The 27,106-nt window shown below is 37.1% G+C and overlaps 1 protein-coding gene across 4 annotated transcripts in view; it reads left to right on the top strand.

Annotated features, from left to right (window-relative positions):
* Window positions 1-27,106, top strand: part of LOC114286125 (exocyst complex component EXO70A1) — a 108,208-nt gene that overhangs the window by 18,220 nt on the left and 62,882 nt on the right. For 2 of the 4 annotated variants that reach the window (XM_082904065.1, XM_082904066.1), the window contains exon 4: window positions 10,667-10,894. The exons of the other annotated variants lie outside the window; for them this stretch is intronic. In XM_082904065.1, the coding sequence (XP_082760191.1) occupies window positions 10,667-10,894 (228 nt within the window). The remainder of the gene's footprint in view (window positions 1-10,666; window positions 10,895-27,106) is intronic. 4 annotated transcript variants of the gene reach the window in all.

Here is a 27,106-nt window from a genome sequence, read left to right as displayed (position 1 = left end):
TGTCAGTTCAACCTTTGAAATTTTTTTCTACATGGTGAAAAACCATTTTTGGGTTGAGATAAAAAGAGTTCGGTCTGATAATGCTAGGGATTATTTTAATCAAGTGTTGTCACCATTCTTTGAAGAAAAAGGAGTCATCCATGAGTCTTCGTGTGTCAACACACCACAACAAAATGGTGAGGCAAAGCGGAAAAATGGCCATCTTCTAACTGTTACACGAGCATTTTTTTTCCAAAAAAATGTTCCAAAAAATTATTGGGGAGAAGTTGTCTTAACCGCTACACATCTGATTAATCGATTACCCACTCGAGTTCTTGATTATAACAGCCCCATGGAACTATTTTCATAATTTTTCCGTGACTTAAAAACAACAAATCACCTGGTTCCTAGGGTCTTTGGGTGTGTCTCATTTGTTCATATTCATTCAAATAACCGTGGGAAACTTGTCCAAGGGCTCTTAAGCGCGTTTTTGTTGGATATTCTTCTACATAGAAAGGGCATAAGTGTTATCATCCTCCAACAAAACGATTCTCTGTCTCTGTAGATGTATCCTTTTCTTCAGGGGGAGACATCATTCATGCAAGATAAGGACATAGATTTGTTTTTACTTGATCTTTCATCCTTCGCCTCACAACATCAAAATCCACCGTCATCTATCTCCATTCCTTTACCGGATGAGTTAGACCTAAGTATTCCGAGCCCAGCGAAAAAACATAAACAAATTCATAGTGCTATTCGCCCATTGCAGGTATATTCAAGGAGGAAAGAACCACTTGTTCAACCAATGCAGGTTCTTGATTCAGAACCAAACTCTGGTACTGATAATGTTGAGGTAACTCCTAATTCTGAAGATTATGCAAGTAATGTGCCAGTTATTGATGTTGATCTCCCTATTGCGATTAGAAAAGGTCTTAGGAAGTGTACTTAGTAGCCCGTACATTCGTTGTCTCACTTTGTGTCCCATGAAAAGCTATTTAGTGGACATAAAAGTTTTCTTATCCACCTCAACGCTATTACTATCCCAAAAACTATCTCTGAAGCATTGGGAAGTAAAGAGTGGAAGGAAGCAATGAAGGTTGAAATGGATGCACTCGAGAAGAACAAAACATGGAACTTAGTGGAATTGTCTCAAGGAAAGAAGCTAGTGGGATGTAAATGGGTCTTTACTGTGAAATACAAGGCAGACGGATCACTTGAACGATATAAGGCAAGGTTAGTAGCCAAGGGGTATACTCAAACCTATGGTATAGATTATCTTGAAACATTTGCTTCTATTGCAAAAATGAATATTGTACGAATCCTATCATCTTTAGCAGCTAATCGTGGTTGGAGTTTGTAACAATTTGACGTAAAGAATGCCTTTTTACGCGGTGGTCTTGATGAAGGAATCTATATGGAGGTTCCTCCAGGATATGAATCAGAAAAGCATAAGGTGTGTAAATTAAAAAAGGCACTTATGGCTTCAAACAATCTTGCAGGGCTTGGTTTGGCAGGTTTGCTAGAGTAATGAAAGCTTTGGGTTACAAACAAAGTCAGGGTGATCACACATTATTTGTTAAACATTTTGCTTTAGGGGGAGTTATAGCTCTATTAGTCTATGAGGATGATATAATAGTAATATGAGATGACTTGCAAGGAATGGAGGCGTTGAAAAAGTGTTTATTGCAAGAGGTTGAGGTCAAAGAACTCAACAGGTTAAAATACTTCCTCCACATTGAAGTGGTTGACTCTCAACATGGGATCTTTATATCCCAACGGAAGTATGTGTTGGATTTATTAAATGAGACTGGGAAACTAGGGTGTAAACTAGTGGAGACACCCATTGAACAAAATAACAAGCTTTGTGAAGCTCTTGAAAATGCGGTGGTGGATAGAGAATCCTATTAGAGATTAGTTGGCAAACTAATCTATCTTTTTCATACCAAAACAGGCAACCTATGTTGTAGGAGTAGTGAGTCGATTTATGCACAGCCTAAAAGAAGTACATCTTCAAGTAGCACATCGAATTCCAAGAACGGGAGTATTATTTAGAAGAGGCAATGAATTAACATTGGAAGCATACACATGCAGATTATGTAGGAGTAGTTGCAAAATCAAGCACAAAAGTTGAGTTCAGAGCTATGGCATTGGGAGTTTGTGAGCTTCTATGGCTGAAAATAATTTTGGAAGACCGAAGATTGTGTGGAAAGGACTACTGAAGCTATATTGTGATAACAAGTTAGCAATTAATATTTCACGTAACCCTGTGCAACATGAACGCACCAAGCATGTGAAAGTGGACAAGCATTTTATAAAGGAGAAGTTGGAAAGCGGACTGATTTGTGCCCAATTTGTGTTAACCGAGGGTCAACTTGCAGATGTGTTAACTAAAGGATTGAATGGTTCTGCGTTTCAGTTTATCGTTAGCAAACTAGGAATGGAGAATATCCACTCACTAGCTTGAGGGGGAGTGTTAGAATTGGAAATTATGGTATGAATAGGCTGGGAAAATTTGACAACTCAGTAGATGGGAAATATGTGTGTTACGGAAGTGTATATGTTTGTGTATATGTCCTGTATTATAATGTTAATATCCCTGATTTATAGGGATTAGGTCTTAGGAGAGTTTCCTTTTATACCTTAGTTTTTTCCTATATATTTATGTACATTCTTTGGTTGAATATTAACAAGAGATTTCTCATATTCTGTCAGGTTTAATAGTCTTTTATTGAAGTTTCTTCTTTTTTGAACTTAAACTACATTCCCCTTTATAACACCTTATTCCTCTCCATCAGAAGTGGGGTTGATTTTTGTGATGTCCCAGGTCCTTTGACCTAACTTGAATGTGCGTATTCGGAGCCTTGTGCATCTTGTAATACCATAGTGTTTGCAAATCGAACTCTTTATAACTTTTCTTGACATTTTACTGAGTTAGAATTTTTGAGTTTTGGACGTAAGGACCGATCGAGGAAGTGGAGTGCCTTGGAAAGATTTCGGTACACCAGGCTTTCCTACACGTGCGGCAGGTAGGGCCCTAACGTGCAAATTTGTGCAGTGACATTTTGGATTATGGACAGATTTTTGCACGTGTGGTGTGAGGTTTAGTAGGTGCGGTAAGGGTCCCACATGTGTGACGAGGTGGGTCAGCAAGTGAAATCCATTTTGTATTAAACTGCACTGCAGAAGAGGGTCATTGCACGTGCAGCCAGACTTGTTTTTGCCTTAACTTTTGTGCACTTTTCCTTCATCAACTGAGCCCTCACCCATATTTTCACCATTTTCTTTCCTCTCTATCTCTGAACTCTTTTCTCTTATTTCTCTCTAAAACAACCACCAACCCTCATAAATATCTCAATCCAAACAAATGAAAAAGGAATTTGACCCTAGTTCTTTGGACCAAGGTGTAAAGTCTGTCAGGGGTGTTGTTTTACCGGAGTGATCAACATTTAGGCAAGCTCAAAATTTGGGGATTTTCTTCCTTTTCTCTCTCAACTCTTTGAGGTAGGGATTTTCTTAACCTAGTCCACGTATTTTAGCAAGATTATGTGCTATTTTGATAGTTGTATTGTTTGGAAGATTAGGGTTTTACTAATATTGATATTTGTAGGTACTTGTATCAAGCCCAATACGCTACAAGCCCTACGGGTGCCACATCACCAAAACCCCACCCATGTGACAGACTAATAAGGCACCACGTGAGCATGTCATCTGTTTGATACATCTCGAGCCCAACGGGCGCCATGTGCTAAGGCACCACGCAAAACGAAGACTATATGCTTAGCCTAAGTGGGAGCATACATATAAGCTCAAATATATCTAAATATGAAGAGCCCTACAATAGGCAGCACCATGGCCCCGCAGGGCCCATGGTCCTTCATAACTTGTTTTAAGACCAAACAACAATATAATCAACCCCCGGTTCACTTGGACTTGGATTGATGAACACTGGCTCTCCTAAACATTGAGATAGGCTTGCGGCCCATTGTCCTACTTGGTCGCTTGGAAGCGAGCCCTTCTCCTAAACATTGAGATAGGCCCACGGCCCATTCTCTTACTTTGTCGCTTGGAAGCGAGCTCCTAGCTCTCCTAAACACTGAGGTGGGCCCTGGCCCATTCACATACTTGGATGCCTGGGTTGGGAGCAGGATCCAGGCACCACTGCTCGGGATCATCAAAGGATATTGGACTGGTGGCTGAGGTCATGGGATCGTTGAGATGGTTGTCTTCTTGCTAAGACAACTCCATCTTGACCGGGCTTGGGGAAGAGGCAATAATGACCTTACATTCGTGTCATCCGATGCATATACAAAACGTTACTTTCCGTCTGCCATGAAACGTTGCTCTCCGCTTGCCGTCAAGCCACAGATGGCAGAAGGGCTTATATACTTCTAGCAGAGTTGAGGAGAACAAGCCACCTGTTCAACAGTTTGCTTGGCCTCCAATACTCCTGTGGCCTATATAACGTATCATATATGTAGCAAGACACAACAACAACACAACTCCATAATTCTAACACACTGAGTCTCACATTCAGACATCCCCTCTCACACTCTATATCAGTGTTCAAGGTCCATCACTGCCAACCTCTCCCTCTCCAAGCTTGCCTTGACCTCCTCCTCTCCACCACCGGTGATCTCAGGCCATTAAAGTGCCCGCCATCTTCCTAGATTACCTCTGACCACACCTCTCACCCACAATATTAATGCATAAATAATTAGGGGAAATTATAAAATACTTATGAACTTTTCAAATGTTTTATCTATGGTTTAAGTGTGATACTTGAATTTGAAAAAAATTCACTTTGAATGAGAGATTCTCAAATTTTTCTAAACCCTAGGAAATGTGGAATTTGAGAATGTGGTTATGTGTTGGGAAATTGATTGAATTCTTGGAAGATTATGATCATTGGATGTATTTTGAAAATGATGAGATTATTAGATTTTTGGAAAATCGTGTTCTAATTTGGAATTGTAATGCCTCCAAAATATTGAAACCCGATTCATTGGGTGTATCTCACATTTATATTTCAATCCTCATTATCAATATATTTAACATGCGGAAGCAATATGTTGTCTTAACAATTCATTAAAATCAATATCATACTAGATCTCTGTATTTCATTAATAAATTCCAAGTTGAGATTTACAAATGAGAATCACATGCAATAATACATTTATAATCCCTAAGACTTGAATCTATAGCATGTGATTACAAGAGTTAAAACAAAACAAATACAAGCATATGCCTTAGAGGCTACAAGTTCCAAGGCATTACCCCAATACAAATTTGCCCCTTGGCTTTACAAAATAAGGTAAAAGAAACAAACCTCATGCTCCAAAATCCTCCAAAGTCATCACCCTGGCGGAGGCACCCCGTCAACACCTGAAAATGGTTTTTGACAAAGGGATGAGCACAAAGCCCATCCGAGATAATCTTAATGAAATGCATGGATTTTAAGAATATCATGAGGTGAATGCAATGAGATGCCATGCCAAAAATATAAGTTTGCTTTCTGAAACCTCATGCCATGCACTTTTCCAAACCATAAACCAATCATTCTTTCATTTCGATAAAAAAGTATGGGGTGGTAAATATAACTCTGACAATCCCTAGGTACATGTTTGTTGGGCTCATAGAGTACTACCGAATCCACTTTACTTGCTCTTAATCGGAAGGAAATTGAAACCTACTCCGCGTGTGTTTTAGGACTTTCACCATGGACCTAAAGCCAGCTTAATTCTCAACAAACTACAGCCCTAACCGGATTCACCAAGGTATTTCCCCCTTTCTCAATACTTTTCAATCAATCTCAATAATTTCAAAAGTTTACAATGAATCAAATCACAATGTGTTTCTCAAAATGCGGTAAGAGTTGAAATCATGAAATCATGGAATGTTCAATGACATGCATGCTTTTGAAAATGTTTCAATTTCCCTAATTCACATGCAATTTCTACAACATCTCAATACAACCGCCTACCTGTTGTCAAAACAATTATCTCTATCTTAATATTCTAAAATAGGCAATATATAAAGCATAATTCAACATTTTCAACAATTCTCAAATGGAGTATGATTTTACACAATCTCATCATTTCCAAATATACTCAACGCTAATAATTCTTCAAGGATTTTTCATCCACACAAATTCAATTTCAACGATTGCAACTTCTAGGGTTTATGAAAAATTAGGGGGTTCTCTCTCAAAATACATATTTCACAAATTCACAATTATAAGTTAATCAAAAGAAAATCAATTTGAAGATTTTGCAAAGTTTGAGAGTTTTCCCCTAATTGGTGTATTAATACTCATACAAACAAACCCAAATCTCTCAAGTGTGTTAAACTATCAAAATAACACGTAACAAAGCTAAAATACATACACAATATTAAGAAAATCTCTACCTCAAGTATTTGAAAGAGAAAAGAAGAAAAGCCCTGGAAATTTGGATTTGCCGGATCGTCGAACGCTTCGATCAAAACATAGCCCTTGAAATGCTCGTCGTTTTGATCTTAAGAACTAGGGTCTAAATCTTTATGGATTTTGTTGGATTGGAGATTTGTGTGGGTTGGGTGAGTTTTAGAGAGAAGGAAGAGAAAAAGAGAGAGTTAGAGAGAGAAAGAGTCAAGAAAGAAGAGGGGAAAAGATCAGTATAAAAGCAAAAAGGCACAAATTCGAGATTTTCAAGCGCCTAGCAGCACCTAAGGAGCCCTTGGCCGCATGTGCGGCTCCCTTCTTCTGCATGTGCGATGCCCCTTGGCCGCATGTGTTGGACTCACGTCGCAAGTGCAGGACCCTCCCACTGCAAGTGTGCAAAACTGCCCATAATTTCAAATGGAGACTGCACTAAACCGCACGTGTGAGCCCCTCTTGCTGCATTTGCGGTGCAGGAAAGACTGATGGTCAAAAAGATTTCTAAGGCGTTCCCATACTTCCTCGGTTTGTCCTTATATCCAAAACTCGGAAATTTCTATCTCAAAGAAACAACAAGAATGTTAAACAGGTTCAAATACAAATACTGACATGTCCTACAACACTCTAGACTCCAAAAAGGCGTAAACAAGTCAGGTCAACAACCAGGGAAATCACAGGAATTGTTGAGGATTTTGAATTATGTGCTCTATATATTGCCTTATTGGAATATTTTGATAGAGATAATTGTTTTTGCAATCGGTGGAGGTTTGCATTGACTTGTCATAGAGAAATTGCATGAGAATTAGAAAAATTAAAACATTTGCAAAGACATGCGTATCATTGACATTCCATGATTTCACAGTTTCACTTCGTATCACATTTTGTGAAATACATTATGATTGGTTCGTTGAGAGCTTTTGAAAATGTTAAGAAATAAGCCAAATACCTTGGCAAATCCAGTTAGGGGATGTAGTTATGTTTTGAGAATTAGGTTGGCTTGAGGTTTGTAATGCCCTACAACCTGTTTGTCGAAGTAACTTGTGGGTCTACTAACATGACCCAAAAGCACAAGCTCAAGTTACTTAGTAGCAAGCTAGTGGTGCTTTATATGCTCAAGATCACTCATGCAAACTTCTGATATGGGACGGGGTTGTTACAAACTCCCCCACTAATAAATTCTCGAGTCCTCTCGTGGGTCCATAATCAATCAAAAATACCACGTCAAGCTCGTGGCCAGCCCAGAATAGTGATCCACATGGTTGTGTGCATGGATTGGCTATACTATTTGTAACACCCCATTACCTGCTAGCCCAAGTAACCTGTGGGTCTACCAACATGACACAAAAGCTTAAGCCCAAGTTATGCAGTAGCAAGCTAGTGGTGCTTTATATGCTCAATATCACCCAGTGCAAACTTCTGATTTGGGACGGGGTCATTACAAGATCCATGGTGAAAGTCCTAAAACATGTGCGGAGTAGGTTACAATTTCCTTCCAATTAATAGTCGGAAAAGTGTGTATTTGGTAGTGCTTTGAAAGACTACTAGCGGATACGTACCTAGGGATTGCTAGTGTTGTATCTACCGCCTAATGTTTTGATGAAATGAAAGTTATTGATTGGTGTTATGGTTTTGAGCATGACACATAATTGTGTCTCATAAGCATGATAATGTTAAAACTCATGCACTTTGTTAAGATTATCTCTGCTGGGCTATATTGTTATCCCTATGTGGAAATCATTTTCAGGTATTGATAGCGTGCCTCTTTTGTTGTAATAGGGCAAGGCCCTTGAAATTTGTAAGCTATCAGGGCATATATTTGAATATGTTTTACTTTCATATTTACATTACATGATATAGATTTAAGTCTTAGGGATTGTGAATGTATACTTGCGTGTAATTAACTTTTTGTAATCTCACAATGAAAGATTTGAATGAAATATAATTGAAAGTGGAGATTTACTATGATAGGATTATCGACATGTTTGAGATAAATTATTGCTTTCACATGTTTAATACTTTCGATAATTGGGACTGGGTAATGAATATGGATTGTACCCGGTAAGTCTAGTTTCAAATAATTGAAGGCGTTACAATTTGTCTTGTGAATGTTTTTTTTTTTTATTGAATTTATCTGAGAGTTGGCTAGCAGTTTATGTTTCCCTCATGTGAACTTACACATTCTCTAGACAAGAACCTTATTGTAATCAGTCAAGTTTTTTCGTCTTTTTAGATCAATAGATGTTCTACCATAGAGTGTAATGTCGCTATGCTTTTTAGGAGCCATAACCAACTCAACCTACACTACTTGGAACTTGTAGATATGTTTCTAAAAATTCTAAATTGATCCACAATATGGAAATTAATCTTTTGACTTTTGATCTATAGGTACGGATCTTAATCGCATGAAGTGGGAGGACGAGCGAGGACGGAGACATAGAAAAGTCTAGGGGACCATTAATGTATTTTATACACAACAGAAGAAGATGTAGTATAGATTGTTATCAATGACCTGTATGGGCCCATCAAGGAAGCCATGGTGTTAGGAGATTACCAAACATTCCTTCAACTGTTTGGATGAGCTGCCCACATGCAAAGGAATATAAAAGATGGATTTATAACTTTCTTCGGGAGCAATTTTAATAGGGGACATTGCACACTGAAGAATACCCTAAGAACCCAACTACTAACTCAAGAGGTTAACATTAGTCTGAAACAAATTAATGCGGTTCAATCAATAATTGTAAGTTAAAATGTTTACATTACATCACCAATTAAACTGTTAAAAATAAGCATAGTGAATTCTCGTTTCGAAAGTAACAATTTATCATCAATAACGTTTATCTTTACTCCTCAATCCTTAGATAACCTAATTGAAATGTACATAAAAAATCTACATTCTTTAATTCCTAAGAGGAAAGTCAAAATCCACGATAAATATATGATCTCTACAAATATTCTTTTTCCTTAGTAGTTTATTTATTTATTTGGTTAGACAATGTGTGGTTGGTAAACAAAGTTGGAATTCATAGTAGTCCATCCTAGTTGGAATTGCAATTCTATCACATTAGGGGCGTGGTTTTTGCAAGATTCTTACTATGAGCTGTGGAATTACAGTTCGAAAGCGAAAATATCACCCCTAATAAGAGATCCATACAGCTAAGGTTATAGGGTGTCATATCTTTTATAATATTCTTAATCTATCTTCAAACAATTTTTGTAGTATTGTATGCTGATGCGTGTATGTCTTAATCTCTTGGAGGCAACACTTTTACTCATGCCATTGATTATATGTTGTTTAACGCTTATTGTTGCAATTTTATTTTGTACGTAATTAGTATTTTTTTAACCTATTTTCACGATGTTAAAAAATCTTATGCCACATGATAAGTTTATGAAATGTGATTCTTAAATAGAGAAAAACAATACACAATTTGTATCCTGATATGACAATTATGATTGTTATATTATTATTAAATTATTTTTTCCTTTTTTGAAAATTTGGGATTTTATGCACCTTGGAATCATGTATACTCTTGTTTGATATTTTTGATTCATTTCACATTAATAAATGTTTTTTAGTCTTATTGACATATATTAGGATTGTGCAGTTGTGATCTTTATATCAATGACTGTATAGACCTTAACTATGTTCAATTAATCAATACTTCAGAGCTCATTATAGATAGGTTTTAGTTTTAGTTTTCAAAAAATTTCCAGTGTTTCCAAAATATTTTCCATTTCCGTTCTATTCAAAATACTTCATTTCTTAGCTGACTGAGACATCACATCAAAACAGAACTTTGATCATGCTTGCCTTCACACCTTAAGTTAACATAGCCTATTCATGATTAATTATGTTACCTAACATGGGTCGTTATCAGTAATCAGTAACAAAGACAAGCTTAACATTGTCACCATGTAGTTATGATTTTGTGGATATACTTGATTAGTTTCCTTATTGTTTGCTTACAATAGTTTAGAATGAAGATGTAATATTTTACGTGAAGCATTCAGTATTTTATGCTTCTCTTTTTTCGTCTGAACCTGAACCTGTAGAGAATTTTGGTGTTACTCGATTGTATTATGAATTTTTTTAATGTTTTATTCTGCATATTCTATGTAATTGTATAATGATTTTGAATTTGTTTTTAATTCATAATGCATCTTTAAGCTCTGTATAAATTCATCAGAAGATTATTTGGTTTTTCGTTAATGCTAAATGTAAAAGATGATCAAGTAAGTCAGATGACTCATCTCTCATCTGGATTCCAGCAAACCTGTGGAACCTGATCGTCTTTTTGACTGCCTACCCAATTCTCTGCGACCATCATCAGGATCGCCAGGCAATGCTAGTGGCAAGAAACCATCTTCTCATAGCTTAGAAGCAGCTGTTTACACTGTTCCAACTCTCATTCCCCCCAGAATTTTGCCATTGCTTCATGATTTAGCTCTACAAATGGCTCATGCTGGTCACCAACAGCAATTGTTCACTATTTACAGGTGAAGGTGTTAATTCCTTTAACTATTTTGATGTAGTATCGGTCAACATTCTAATTTATTAGCGATCTTTCCACACCTGGGTGAATTGTTCTTTCATTTTACCAATCAGTACATATTAAGTAAAATACATTAGATTAAATACATTTCATCTATTCTTTCTTCTTATATGTTTTTTGTGAACTATTTGGGACGACATCAATGATTTGCATAAAAAAAAGAAAAGAAAGAAAGAATTATTGTTATAAGACTTGATGCATGCTAGTATGAACATAAAATATTGTGGTCGTGTGAGAATCAACTGATTAGCTAGATTTCTTTATAATTCTTTTCTGGTAAGATATGAATTAGATTTCTACCATTAATGAGCAGGATGAGCTTAATTGGGGTGATATAATTAATCAAGAGAATCCTAAAGTGGAAAGTTTTTTATCATTTCAATACAAGTGCTTGTTTTGTTGGGAAAAACTTGACCGAAGCCTTTTAACAATGCTAGATGAAAGCATAATCATATATATCATCTTATGATTTAGAGTTTAGGTTTACAAAATGGATACAAGTGAGTGTTAAGGAGTTATAATAACTTTTTTTCCAGAATTTTTTAATTACTCTTCAATAGAGGAAAAGTCTATTCCTCTTTTATGTTCTCTAGAGGCAAAGAACATGTAACGCCCCAAATTTTATTACTCGAATCAACTACCATAGCCCTTTAATTAAGTCCATTTCCAAGATATGAAGTCAGAATAAAATAAACTAACCAATTAAGGTTCTCTCTCTAGTATAGATATACAATGATGAGGTGATCAATACAATTAATTAGAAGTGCCAACCTACATTTAACAATTTAAAGCAAAACAAATAAAACAAAAGGGTTTAACCCTCTTTACAACAAATTGGCATTCTGCCTAATGTAATAGGCCCCATGGCCAACAGTCAAGGAGATTTCAAGTCTTGCACAAATCTATCAAACTTCACACCTGGAAAATAATCAACAATGTGAGATGAACACAAATGTCTAGTAGGAACCCCAATGACTCTAAACAATAACAATATATAGATAGATATGATCATGAATGTTACAATTCATATTTATATATGTAATGTGACTTTTTATATTCAAATATACATACATAAGTATATCTTTCTTCAAAAGTATCATTCTTTATCATATCAAGAAAATCCATTTTCTGATCTTGGTAACTCACCACTTTCAATTCACAAAGATTTCTAGAACCAATCCACAGTATTTTCGTGATACTCATTTATATCAAATAATACTTACATTGTTCTGAATTCAATGACTACTTATTATTGATACTCATTTTGATCAACAATTATCTCTACAAACATACATACATTAGTAATAAAATCTCACGATAAAATAAACAATTTGTGGTCTCATCAAGCCCCACATCACCACCGTGGTCTCATCAAGCCCTACGTCTGCCTGCTTTACCGGTTGCTAGCTAGAAATACATTGCCTATATATAGCACAACTTGCTTTATCGGGTGCTAACCGGAAGGAACGCATTACCTCTATATAGCACATCAGCCTGCTTAACCGATTGCTAGCCGAAAGGATCGTGTTACCTCTATATAGCACAATCACAATTCACACACATACATCTCAATTTCCTTTCATTCATTCTCACCTGATTACCTAATTACGCAATCAACCTATGAAGCACAGGTACGGGTACGGGTACGAGTACGGTACGGGTACGAGTGCGGGTACGTTGATACGTCAAAATTCAAAAAAGTATGATACGGGTACGGCTGCGGTACGCCAATAAATATATATATTTTTATTATATATGATAAAAATTATAATTTATAAAATTTATTATATATATTATATATGATCAATTATATTATATATTATACATGATCAATTACATTATATATAAAAATTTATTATATTATTATATATTATATGTATCACTAATTATATTATATATCTTATATTATATATATTATATTATATATCTTATATTATTTATATTATAATATATATTATATTATATATTATATCTTATATTATATATATTATATTATATATCTTATATTATTTATATTATATTATATGTATCATATGTCTTATACTATATCTGAGAGGAGGTGAGAGAGCAGAGGCGAAGAGGAGCAGAGGCGATCGAGAGACGAAGAGAGAGAACAAGAGAACAGAGGCGATCGAGAGACGGAGAGAGAGAGAAAGGAGAGAGACGAAGACGATCGATCAACAGTGAGCAGAAGATCGGTCAAAGAGAGAGACGATTGATCGATCGATCGATCGAAGAGAAAACCCTAGAATCCTTCATTGCCCTAGCACACAAAGGCGACGCCTCTCTACACTATCAGGTTCGATCTCTTCCATCTCCTCTGTCTCTCTCTCGATTCCCTCTATAGATGTGTTTATGGTATGTTTATGGTATGTATACATGTATACATGTAGTTTTTGAGTATTTTTTGCCCCCTCCGCACCCATGGCGTACCCCCTCCGCACCCATGCCGTACCCAAATGTACCAGACGTACCAGACCCCTTTTGGCCGTACCCGGTACGCGTGCAGCCGTACCGGTACGTGTACCCGTACTAGGTACGTACCCAGTACTTGTACGGCAACATTTTAGGAGTACCGGTGCTTCATAGCAATCAACTAACAACACAGTTCAATCTATTTCACATTGATTCTATAACAAGCAATTCCATCCTTCACAGATGGCTAAGGACGAAACCTCTATGCAATAAAGACCCAACTCTCACATTGAAACAAAATAATTCTCATAGCAATTCCATACTTGATTTCATCATTTCCAATTATCAATAGTTTCGACATAAGTCTAATTCAAGACCATTACATGTTTCTCTTCCTCTTTCAATTGCATGATACAAGTCTCACAACAATTACTTATAAAATCATGGGCAAATTACGATGGTAGTCCTTGTACTTTGGTCCTTGTGCAATTTTAGTCCCTGTAATTTCGATGGACTCAATTTTGACCCTGAATTTGTGACTTTGTCTCAATTTGGTCCAATTGGTTACAACTCTTAGCATTTATTTATGAAAAATAGGACAAATTATACTGATGGTCCTTACATTTTACCCCTTGTGTCATTTTGGTCCATACATGTTCAATTTGCTCAATTTTGACCTTGAATTTTACATTTTTTGTCAGTTTGGTCCAATTGATAATGTCGTTCGTGTTTTTGACAAAAAATAGTCACTAAATTGATTGAGGTTTACTTACTAAGCTGAGTAAGTTTATAAATCTACTCTTAAATATATGACACATGCCACTTATATGCGTATTTTTCATTAAAAAATGCTAAGAGTTGTAATCAATTGGACCAAATTGAAATAAAATCATAATTTTAGGGTCAAAATTGAGCACATTGAAATTACAAAGACTAAAATGATGCAAGGATCAAACTATAGGGACTACTATAGTAGTTTACTCTGAAAAATATGCACATGAGTGTTATGTGCCATATTTTTAAGGGCCAAATTATAAACTTACTGAACTCAGTGAGTTAACCTCATCCAATTTAGTAATAATTTTTCTTAATAGACACTAACGATATTACCAATTAGACCAAATTGACGCAAAATATAAAAGTAAGGGTCAAAATCAAGTCAATTGACAGTGTAGGGACCAAAATGACGCAAGGGGTAAAATATAGGAACCACCGGTGTAATTTACCCTAAAATCATTATCCTTCCTTTGTCTATTTATATTCTACTCTTTCAATAATTTTGATTTCATTAATTCAATTTCTCAACAAGTACGATATAGTACCATTACATGACAACCCATCCATATCATTTTCACAATATTGAATTTACAATAATCGACACGACTCAAATAGGCATAGATTCCATCAATTTACCTCATTCTCGAAATTATTACATAAACAACTAAGATTTGGACATTTTCACTTAAATCACCATGAATCAGACTCTAATTTCATAAAGTCTCAATGATTCTGTAATTTCCAACTCTTCTTTATCATCATAAATATTCAATTAAAAATTAGGGCTTTTATATTCAATCATCATAAGCATGTATTATTATCTCTCAATTTCAAGACCAACAATAAAAACATTAGATTAACTCCGAAACCTAAACTCAAAACCCACATGTGCTTCAAAATCTCTTCACTATCATTTATTTCATGCAATAAGAAAATACCACATGTCTATTTATAGTAGAGTATTGAAAAGAAGCAATAAGTCCTTACTTATTATTTTATATGGCTACGGGTAGGGCTACACAACTAACCGAATCACCCGAAAAAATTGATCTAATCAGACTGATCCAAGCAAGTCATAGGCGATTTCGAATTCACTTCGGTTAGAAACAAGTTCAAATCTCCAAACCCGTTCAATCTTTGGTTGAGTTTCGATTGTGCTATAAGATAATTTGCCGAAACTGAACCGATCTGAAATATTTATTAATGCTATTATATTTCTTATATTGACATGTTTGGCTCTTGATTGGCAATGTTTATCTTTTTCAAGACACTGCCTTAATTCTTATTTATCTTTTCAAAGACCATGCTTCTTCTCTTTCTCCCTTAACATATATATAAATGCTATTATATTGCCACGTTTGGCACTTGATTGGCTTTGTGAATTAATGTTTATCTTTTTGAAGACATAGCCTTTGACTTTCATTTATCTTCTCTAAGACCAAGCCTTTTCTCTCTTTACTTTCAAACTCTTCATCTCTCTCACCTTCTCATCTTCTTCTCACAGTGATAGTCTCTCTCACCCATTCACCCTCTCGTTTCCCTCCAGAAACTCATTCCCCTCTTAATATCCCTCTACCTATGGAGATGGCACTATACAATAGTGCTCAAACCTAAACGACGATGGCGATGGTGCTGAGATCTGAGCAACGGTGACGATGCCATTCAGATTTGAGCAATAATGAGTCTCTTTCACTCTACCACTCCAATGTTTGTTTCTTTCTCAAATCTGGTTGCATATTTAGTACATTTATTTCAATCTCTCAAATCTCTCCTTCACTCCATTCAAATTTGTTTGAATCAGAGAAAGTGGGTCATCGACCGAACCGACTGCCAAACCAAATTGTTCACTGCAATCGATTTCGAATATATTGTCAGTTGACATTGAGTGACTATTTCCCCAACCTGTTACATTCGGTTCGGCTGGTGGGCTAAGGGTAAACCTGAGCAAAATCAACTCGTGTACACCCCTAGCTATGGGCCTTATTTTGTTGACTGAGAGCCGTATGTTGTATAGGGTTACACCATTTTTTTGTGATGTAAGCCCATGGAGCAATTTTGTTGTGTAATTTCATTTTATGTCAATGAGATTTTATATTGTATATTAGTAGATGAATGTAGGAGGTACATAAATATTATAAATTAATGTATTGAATGCCGTGTGAATATCGAAGAGCGAGTTGTAATTCAATTTTGTATAACAATATCACCTCTTGAGTACACAATTCTCATTCAAACTTTCTTTCTTCATATGTCGATTTTCTCTATTTGGATTATATTTCCATATCTCTTTACTTGGGTTAGGATATTGTAAATTCAATGCATGACAAATTGGTATTAGAGCTAACATGATTTGAACATCTTAGGCTCGCGGGAAATGATTTTTTATCACAATGAATTTTTACTTCACTTGTAAAGAATGATTGCGTGTTGTATGTTATGTGATAACATGTTTATGTGATTTATTTGGATATGAGATTAAATTTCAAGGATGTTATATTAAGTCTAGGAATTTCTTGGAAGTCTTATTGTAAAAAGCACTTGATCAATGTTATTTCTAAAAGAAATTTTTGGAATGTTCCTAGGATGAATAATAATCTTTGAGAATTAATATGTTACGTGTTATGTGGCTATGTGTTTATGTGCTTTTTCATTCTCTGAATCGTCTTAGACCAAAAGTGATCTTAGTAGGAGTCATCAGTTTTATGAATTAGTTGCGTCACTTTACTTGACAATTGAACCATTCCAACTGCGTGAGAAGCCAATTGTAGAATCAATATTAAGCCTTAAATCAATTAAATTAGTATGCTTATGGAGGTGGGTGTGACTTCAGAATAGTAGAGATTGTAATATACAACAATGGACGTGTTGTCCTGAGAAAGTTGATCATTTATGAGTCTTATAACGAATCATCAGAGAGTGAACTAGATAAACAGTTTTGGAAATAGATTGAGTTGGAGATTAAACTTGTTGTAGTGGGTACTATTTGCTTGGATTTTTAATAGTAATAAGAGTGACCTAAGAGCAAATGTTTTGGAGTATTGACATCGGAACATGTAAATTAGTTTTGAATTCCCTTGGGATTGGTGGAATCAACTGTCATAATTGATTGTCAGTGTAAGAATTTATGTATTATTGATTGATGTTTATTGATTTATTACAATGATTCATGATTCCTATATATAGAAGAGGGTGAGTGTGTAGTAGGTAAGGAGTAGGTGAAGTGGAGGTGGTAGTGGTGTAGTGGGTTAGGTTTAGTGGAGTAGGTGAGGTGGTAGTGGTGTAGTGGGTTAGGTTTAGTGGAGTAGGTTTAAGTGGGTGAAGGAGTAGTGGGTTAGTGGGTTAGGTTTAGTGGAGTAGGTGAGGTGGAGGTGGTAGTGGTGTAGTGGGTTAGGTTTAGTGGAGTAGGTGAGGTGGTAGTGGTGTAGTGGGTTAGGTTTAGTGGAGTAGGTTTAAGTGGGTGAAGTAGGTGATAGGTTTTAACAGCCCCCCGCAAACTCAAGGGGGATAGGAACTAGCCAACTTGAGTTTGGAGAGAGTTACAAAACAAGAAAATACATAAAAATAAAAGAAGATAAGAGACACTGTATGGTCGTGTCAGACCATTGGTGAAGACACTGGATGGTGGTGTCATAACGTTGTAGAGGACACTGTATGGGGGTGTCATAACCATGTAGAGGACACTGTATGGTGGTGTCATAACGGTGTAGAGGACACTGGATGGCGGTGTCAGACCGATGTAGAAGACAGTTTATGGGGTCATGTTGGACCGTTGTAGCAGACAATGTTGTGACAGTTGTAGTGACAGTTTACGGAGTCTTGCTGGACCCTTGTAAAAACTAACCGGAATCAATGTCGGGACAGTTTACAGAGTCTTGTCGGACCCATAAAGGAGCTAACCGGAATCAATGTCGGGACAGTTTACAGAGTCTTGTCGGACCCATGAAGGAGCTAACCGGAATTAATGTCGGGACAGTTTACAGAGTCTTGTCGGACCCATAAAGGAGTTAACCGGAATCAATGTCGGGACAGTTTACAGAGTCTTGTTGGACCCTTAAAAAGTCGCACCCTCAAAAGGTGTGCCCAATCTTTCAAAAGGCGTGCCATCAAAAGGTGTGCCCAATCCATAAAAAGGCGTGCCATCAAAAGGCGTGCCCATGTTTTCAAAAGGCGTGCCATCAAAAGGTGCGCCAGACACGCGGCGATGCACGTGATCGACAGAACGCGTGTCGGCCTCTTTGTCATGGTCTTTATAAACCGAAGCGGAGGCTGAGGCTTGGAAGCAGAGACAAAAACCTGCTAGAAAAACTCTGAAAAAACTCTTCGTTTTCTGAGAGAGATTTCTGAGAGAGATACTCGGTAACACTCTGTTTTCTGAGAGAGATTTCTGAGAGAGACACTCTGTAACACTCTGTTGTCCAGAAAATGGCTTCGTCTTCCCGTGGTCTGCTCACTCTCTTTCCAGACCTTAACGAGTCAACAAGAGAGATAACTGGTGCGGGGGCCAGTGAACCTCAACCAAGCGCCCCAGGGTTTGCTCCGTTGAACTTTCCTATGCGGTCTGTGGAGCAAAAAATGGCAGTGCAAACTGACATTGAAGCCAATCAGTATACTTTGAAGTCCTGTGTGGAGACGATGACGGCAGTCACAAACTTGTCGCACCGGCTGCAGAGTAGGACAAATGAGGTGCAGCAGTTAAACGCCCAACTGGCTCTGCTCCAACGCATGTATAAGGATGCGCGAGCAGAGTTAAGTGTGCTAAAGGCGGAAAATAAGGAGCTGAAGCGGAAGGCCACCGTGATGTTCCGATTTGGAGGTCCACCGTATGCTGTAGTGGAGGAGCAGGGAGGAGGCAACTTGCTTGCTGGTCTAGGAAGCACGGAGGCAACACCGGCAAGGACCACCCAGGACGGAGGCAAGAAGAAAAGACCGGCGGCTGAGTAGAGAAGAAAAATCCCACTGTGGGTGTGGTAGTTTTGTTTTTGTTTGTGTGGGTTTTTTTTTTTTTTTTGATGTAAAAGTGTGATCGGGGTTGATCCCCTGATATGAATAAAATAACAAGGTTGTGGAATGTTGTTGGTGTTATTTTGTGGTGTTGTTTTGTTTAATAAGAAAAATAAAATAAAAGAAAATAATGGATAAAGAAAATAGAGAAAAATATTTGTGGATGGGTGATAAGAAAAACAGCAGTGTGATTTTTTTTTTTTTTTTTTTTTTTTTGTTTGTTTTTTTTTTTTGGTGGAATATAAAATAAATAATAATAAGAGAATGGAAAACGGGTGATGCTTACTAACAAGGGATAGGGAAAATATATTATAATAAAATATATATATATATATATTAAAATAAAAGAAAAAGGGTGAAAGAACGTGGATGAAATAAATTAAGAGAAAGGAGAGATATGATTAAAGTGGGTTTGAAAGTGGGAAAAGATGAGAGAGAGGGAGATAGAGTGGGTGCATGATGATGATGTTGGGTCCATGGAGAGAGAGAGAGAGGGATGTCCAAGAAGCTTGTGCTTTTGATAGTTACACATTACCCAAGCTGTATGTGAAGATGCATGTTACTGTCTTACACTTCTGCAGGCTTGGTATTCTTTGTGGGGCACTTGCAACACGTGACATTGAAAATTGTATTCGAAAATGATAACATCTCCAACATGAAACGTCTTGGAAGCAGCCCAGGCCTTGTAATCAATATTCCCAATGATGGTTCAACCAGCGGAGTCCCCAACCTTGTACACTGCTGCCATTGAAACCTTCAAGCCAGCAAACATGGCTACCAACAACAGAGCCACAGCTCTACACCCCACACCCAAATCCATGGCTAAGAGAGAGAGAGCAAATCGGGAAAAAAAAAAAACAGCAGTGACGAGCAGAAAAGCAGCGCCAGAAACGCCAACGACGACGACGAGTAAGAGTACAACCACGGATATGTGAGAGGCGAGGTGAACGGCGATAGAGGCTAGACGATGAGGCGGGTGCCGCCGCCGACATAGCGGAGGAGGGGTGTAAGAAAATGTTGAAGAAGTCAAGGTATGTGTAGAAAATAAGCGGAATAGGTTGAGGTCCGGCGGGCGGCCAAGGCGAGGTTGTCGCCCGCCGGTGAAGCGAGAAATACTAAGGTCTTAACCTTGCTCTGATACCATGTAAGAATTTATGTATTATTGATTGATGTTTATTGATTTATTACAATGATTCATGATTCCTATATATAGAAGAGGGTGAGTGTGTAGTAGGTAAGGAGTAGGTGAAGTGGAGGTGGTAGTGGTGTAGTGGGTTAGGTTTAGTGGAGTAGGTGAGGTGGTAGTGGTGTAGTGGGTTAGGTTTAGTGGAGTAGGTTTAAGTGGGTGAAGTAGGTGATAGGTTTTAACAGTCAGTGTACTTAAGAATAGTAAATAGTATTGAGAGGTGACATGTAATAGAGTTGTGTTGGAAAATAAATATTTTAGGGTAAATTTTGGAGTTGGCATGTAAGGTCATTATGGTCCAACGAGGGTTGCGACAGGTGCTTTAAACTAGTTGATGAAGATAAGATTTGGGTATCTTCATGGAAAATTGTACTTGATCCATTGGGATTAATTAATGTTAACCCCTATAGTTACTCTTAGCTATGAGTTAGAGATTGTGAAGACGGTAGTTATAGATAAACATTTTGGGTTAGGTTTGGTGGATGCCGTGATGGTGTGATAGTTGTGAATCTTGTGTAGTGATCCTTTGTTCTACTGTAAGTGTGGTGAAAATTTATGTTGTTGATATATCGGTCTAGTAGTACAATTGAGTTCATTTTGGGTGCATTTAATTGAGAGTAATCAAATTTAGTCATTTTGTGATTGTGTTTTGGGCTACAAGCTAGAAATATGTGTGAATTTTACGATTAGATTTGGAGCAAGTTATGACAATATGGCTTGTGTAATTGGAGTTGAAGTTACTATGTCATTTGGACGATGAGATTATCTTGTATGGAGCTAGTTGCTAGTAGAAATATATATTCCTTGGTTAGAGAATTAGAGGATTCGTTTTGGTTTTGTTTCAGCTTAAGAGTGAGAAGACCTGTGTTGTAAGAATATTGGGCTATAATCACCATTATGTTGAAGTATTTATGTCTTCAACGGTAAGTGACTAACAATGGTCTTGATTTTGAAGTACTTAGTATTCTGGTTAGAAATTGTTGACCTCTTCTTTTCTAACTTTTTCATTGTGTTTGATTGGTGGTGGTGTCTTGGGTACCTCCTTCATGGGTTCTCTTCTTTGAAGAGATGGGCTTTTATGGAGAATGCTTATTACTACTGTTAGTCTCGAAAAGCTTTTTAGGATAGGTGGAATGTGTGTTTGCCTTGCCCTTTTCGATGTGGAAGATACTTTAGAAAAAAATTGTTGGTGTTGTAATTTATAGTTAGTATTGTAGCTTGTATTTGTATATCTTGAAGTTTTGTGTAGTAGTATGGCTAGTGGCTTCAGATGAAGTCATGGATGACGATAGAAATGCAAATATTAGCCAGGGTAGCCTTCTATCTTAGGCCGTGATGGTCTTCTATGTTTTGGTTGAGTTGGTAATTGTACCGCGGTAGTGTGACTTGAGTAGTCACTACAACAAATAACACATTTTATAGCGTGCAATGAATGCTATCGTAAGTAAAAGATAACATTTGTTGGAATGCTATGTTAGCCCATGTTATTAAAAGTCTATAAGGTTTTATAGCACTAATAAAATGCTATGAAAAATATATAATAGCATTTTTAGAACGCTATGACGTAGTTGGAAATTATTAAAAAAACATAATCATAGCATTTTGTGTATGCTATGAAATCTGTACTCTAGCAATTTAACAATGTTGTCGTAGCTATGTATGAATGCTACAATAAACATTTTATGTAGCATTCTTTAAATCGTTTTAAATGTTAATCATTAGTGTTTTTTTTTTTTTCTAATTCAAAACCCATAGCTGTCAATGTAATAATTATTTATCCATCACACAAAAAACTATACCATTGCAATGAAAATCAATTCATCTAACACAAATTTCATTTAAAGATAAAAATAATTACATCTTATCAAAGCGCCAAAATATATTCTTCATATCAATAAAACATAAAAGATTAGGTCCCAAATGAATCATGTACAAGTAAAAATGACCAATTCATTCCATCCTTCAAATTGTTTCTTTAGTGAGTTTGGTCCCTCTTATTCCAAAGCCAACTACTGTAAAAATAGTTATTAAGCTTTTCATCCTTCAAACTTGCTTCTCTAGTGAGTTCAGTCCTTCTTTTTCCAAAGTCAACAACTGCAAAAATAATTATTAAATTCCCCAATTAGTAGAAGCATTTACAAAAAAATGGGTGAACAATTAAACAATCCATTGATGCAAAAAAATAAAAATAAATAAGCAATCCATAAACCTAAGAGATTCAATTAAGGTTTAATATGAATTTCATCTAGTTATTGGGTTCATATGAAATTCAAGTCATGAACACCACCAGTTCAATAAATAATACATGGACCATAAATCCCCAAAAATATCATTGTTTGTCTTGTATAGAAAAGATCACCACAATTATCTGTTGCTCTGATAGGTTTATTTCAATAAATAATAAATTCAATCACAACTCTTGTTAGTAAATTCACTTATTAGAACCATTTTGCTATCAAATAATATTTTATGATTTTTTTTACTATTAGTAATGAAGGTTATAAGATCAAAGGATTATCTTAGTGGACTATCATGTTTGGGTCTTACCACTATAGTCAACAGTATAATGCAACTTATTAGAATTAAAAACAGTCAGTTCATTTCCCAAGAAAGCTATAAGAAAGATATTTATATTACTAAACTAACGATAATAAGTAAGCAAACATAATTATCATTTTTCAGAATGGTTGTTCAAACAGAGGCATGTAGAAGTCCATCTTAAATAAATAATTAAACAAAATGTTTGAGATTCATAAAAAAAACTCTCATAATTTGATATGGAATGACATTGTATATTACATTATCAACTTTTTATTTGTCACAAACTCAACTATGAATTTAAAATTTTGAATTGTGAGTACCTAATATTTCCATTAACTTAATTTCAAAATTTATATAGTATTTAATTCAATTTCATTTACTATGATGAAACCATAATCCTACATGAAGGCGATTTCTGCAAATTATAATATAAATACAACGAACTCATTTAAAAATGAATAACTCAATTTTTATTTATTTTTTAGTTTTGTCTCTCATAATATTGAGTTATGCCAAACCAATTAGGCCTAACCTAGTTGGCCACCATGCCTTCCTTAGGACTTAGTCCCTAGGGAGGTCATGGGTTCAACTCCGGGGGAGTTGAATTAAGGGAGGGCAAGTATTTAGGTACTTTGTTAAGGGTGGGGAGGTATTCTCCCATTGGTGCTTGATAAACAAGTTTAGAAGGAACTAAAGATTGTTTATTAGGCATTAGAAAAATAAAGAATACAAAGGAGATATATATATCTAAGTGTAGAAAATTTAATGTATAAAGAGAAATAGAGAATTGCATTATTGATTGATATATATTGTTATGTTTACATTATTGATTGATATATATTGTTATGTTTACATTGATTCATATATATAGAAGAGAAGAAGGTAGTAGGTGAAGGGGAGTAGGTGAAGTGTAGTAGGTGAGGAGTAGGTGGTGGTAGGTGATGGTAAATTGGTGGTAGGTGATGGTAAATTTTAACAGCCCCCCGCAAACTCAAGGAGGATAGAAACTAACCAACTTGAGTTTGAAGAGAGGAACAAAATAATAAAATACATAAAAATAAAAGAGGATAGGAGACACTGTATGGTCGTGTCAGACCGATGGTGAAGACACTGTATGGTGGTGTCATAACGTTGTAGAGGACACTGTATGGGGGTGTCATAACGCTGTAGAAGACAGTTTATGGGGTCATGTCGGACCGTTGTAGAAGACAGTTTATGGGGTCATGTCGGACCGTTGTAGCAGACAATGTTGTGACAGTTTACGGAGTCTTGCTGGACCCTTGTAGAAACTAACTGGAATTAATGTCGGGACAGTTTACAGAGTCTTGTCGGACCCTTGTAGAAACTAACCGGAATCTATGTCGGGACAGTTTACAGAGTCTTGTCGGACCCTTGTAGAAACTAACCGGAATCTATGTCGGGACAGTTTATAGAGTCTTGTCGGACCCATAAAGGAGCTAACCGGAATCAATGTCGGGACAGTTTACAGAGTCTTGTCGGACCCATAAAAAGTTGCACCCTCAAAAGGTGTGCCCAATCTATCAAAAGGCGTGCCATCAAAAGGCGTGCCCAATCCATAAAAAGGCGTGCCATCAAAAGGCGTGCCTAACTTATCAAAAGGTGTGCCGGGCATGATGGTGAGGCACGTGAGCGCCTTGGCTAGTGCGCCCGTGTTGTCGGCTGGCGTCGCGCGATGCGCGTGTCTGCCTTGACTATATAACCAAGACGAAGGCTGAGGCTGAGGCAGAGAAAAAACTGAGAGAAACCTCTGAAAAATCCTTCGTGTTGCTGAGAAAGATAGTTCCGTTTGCTGAGAGAGAGTCTGTAATACTCTGTTGCCTAGAAAATAGTCTGTAACACTTTGTTGCCCAGAAAATGGCCTCGTCCTCGTCTTCCCGTGGACTGCTCACCCTCTTTCCCGACCTCAACGAGTCAACAAGAGAGAGAACTGGTGCGGTGGCACTGGAATCTCAACCAAGCGCCCCGGAGTTTGCTCCGTTGAACTTTCCGATGCGGTCTGTGGAGCAAAGAATGGCAGTGCAGTCGGATGTGGAGGCCAATCAGTATACTTTGAAGTCATGTGTGGAAACCATGACGGCGGTCACAAACTTGTCGAACCGGTTGCAGAGTAGGACAAATGAGGTGCAGCATTTAAACGCCCAACTGGCTCTGCTCCAACGCATGTATAAGGATGCGCGAGCAGAGATAAGTGTGCTGAAAGCAGAAAATAAGGAACTGAAGCGGAAGGCCACCGTGATGTTCCGATTTGGGGGGCCGCCATATGCTGCAGTGGAGGAGCAGGGAGTAGTGATCATGCCCAGTGGAGTGGGAAACACGGAGGCAACACCGGCAAGGGCCGCCCAGGACGGAGGCAAGAAGAAGAGACCGGCGGCAGAGTAGAGAAGAAAAATCCCACTGTGCCGATTTGTGTTGGTTTGGTTTTGTTTTTGTTGTGTTTCTCTTTTTTTTTTTTTTTTGGTGGAAAAATGGTGATCGGGGTGAGTCCCGACATGAATAAAAGGTTTTGTGTGTATGTTTTTATTTATTTATTTATTTATTTATTTATTTCCTTCAAAAAAAAAAAATAAAAGAAAAGAAATAAAATGGGGAAAAGTGGGATCAACAGAGATAAGGGTGTATCTGAGTTGTGTGTGGAGTGTGTGCCCATGTGCATAGGTCTGCCCAATAAAAGATGTCATACTATAATACTGACTTTTGTTTTTGTTTTTTTTTTTTTTTTTTTTTTTATGTTTTAGAAAGTGAAAGAGAAGTGTGTGGGTAGTGGTGGAATCTAAAAAAAAATGATAAGTGCGTATCTGAAAAAGATAAAGAAAAAAAAAAGGTGAAGGAGGTGTAAAAGGTGATTAAAAGAAATAAATAAAGAAAGTTTAATAAAATATGAGTGAGTGGGTATTCAATCCTGTCAAAAGGAAGATGCTTATCACAGAGCATTATTGATTGCACCAGACAATAACAAGATGTGATACCAGGCACAGCAAATGCTTCGAGATTTATGGTATTGAGATGAAACCCAATAATAAGAGAGAACACAGTCGTCGATTGAACTCTTCTTCGAAGACGACGGTGCTGGTCGACGGAAAAACTTGAGATTCCGCAAACAACCAGATCTGTCCAACATCTGATTTTTCTTGCTTCTGCTGGTGCAGGCTAAACATGACAGCCAAGTACATAGTATCTGCTGTTTTGGGATCTTTTGCTATCTCATACTCATTTGACTATTTGATGGCTGACAAGAAGATATTTGGAGGCACTACCCCAAAAACTGTTTCGAACAAAGAATGGTGGGAAGAGACTGACAAGAAGTTCCAGGCATGGCCTCGGACAGCAGGTCCTCCCGTTGTTATGAACCCCATCAGTCGCCAGAATTTTATTGTCAAGTCAAATGTCGAAGCTTGAAGCTCCACAACTAGCATGTGATCTGTCACAATGCTTTTTCGTTTGATGTGCAATTTGGGTATTTGCTTGATGAAGCAAGGGAGAATTGCCGAAGCGAAGGAGACTCTTCGGAGAGTAAAACCAGCAGCCATGGATGGCCCAAGAGGTGTGGACTCCCACCTCAAGGCCTATGAGAGGGCATTGTACCATTCGCCGAGCTCTGGGTGGGTACTGTGAAGGGAATCCAGGTATTGCAGAGTGGCCATTGCTGATGAACCCCAAAATGAGAGAGAGGAGAGATGTGTTGAGGTCCGGCGGGCGGCCAAGGTGAGACTGCCGCCCGCCGGTGAAGCAAAATTACTAGCTTCTTAACCTTGCTCTGATACCATGTAGAAAATTTAATGTATAAAGAGAAATAGAGAATTGCATTATTGATTGATATATATTGTTATGTTTACATTGATTCATATATATAGAAGAGAAGAAGGTAGTAGGTGAAGGGGAGTAGGTGAAGTGTAGTAGGTGAGGAGTAGGTGGTGGTAGGTGATGGTAAATTGGTGGTAGGTGATGGTAAATTTTAACACTAAGCTAAACAAACCCTAAAAATTCCAAAGACTAAACTACCCTTAATAATAAATAATTATATCAAATACATATATGCTGAACACCCCCGCTCAAACTCATGATGTGACAGTAGGAAGCATCGAGAGTTTGTCAAGCAGACAACGAAAGCGCAAAGTCGTATGAGACTTCATGAAAATATCAGCCAATTGCATTGTAGATGGCACAAACGGTAAGGACAAAGTATGAAGCTGAAGATGATGATGCACAAAATAACAA

This window comes from Camellia sinensis, chromosome 14, assembly GCF_055761805.1.
Source record: "Camellia sinensis isolate YWXY chromosome 14, ASM5576180v1, whole genome shotgun sequence".
Taxonomy (NCBI): Eukaryota; Viridiplantae; Streptophyta; class Magnoliopsida; order Ericales; family Theaceae; genus Camellia; species Camellia sinensis.
This window is presented reverse-complemented; position numbering and strand designations above follow the sequence as displayed.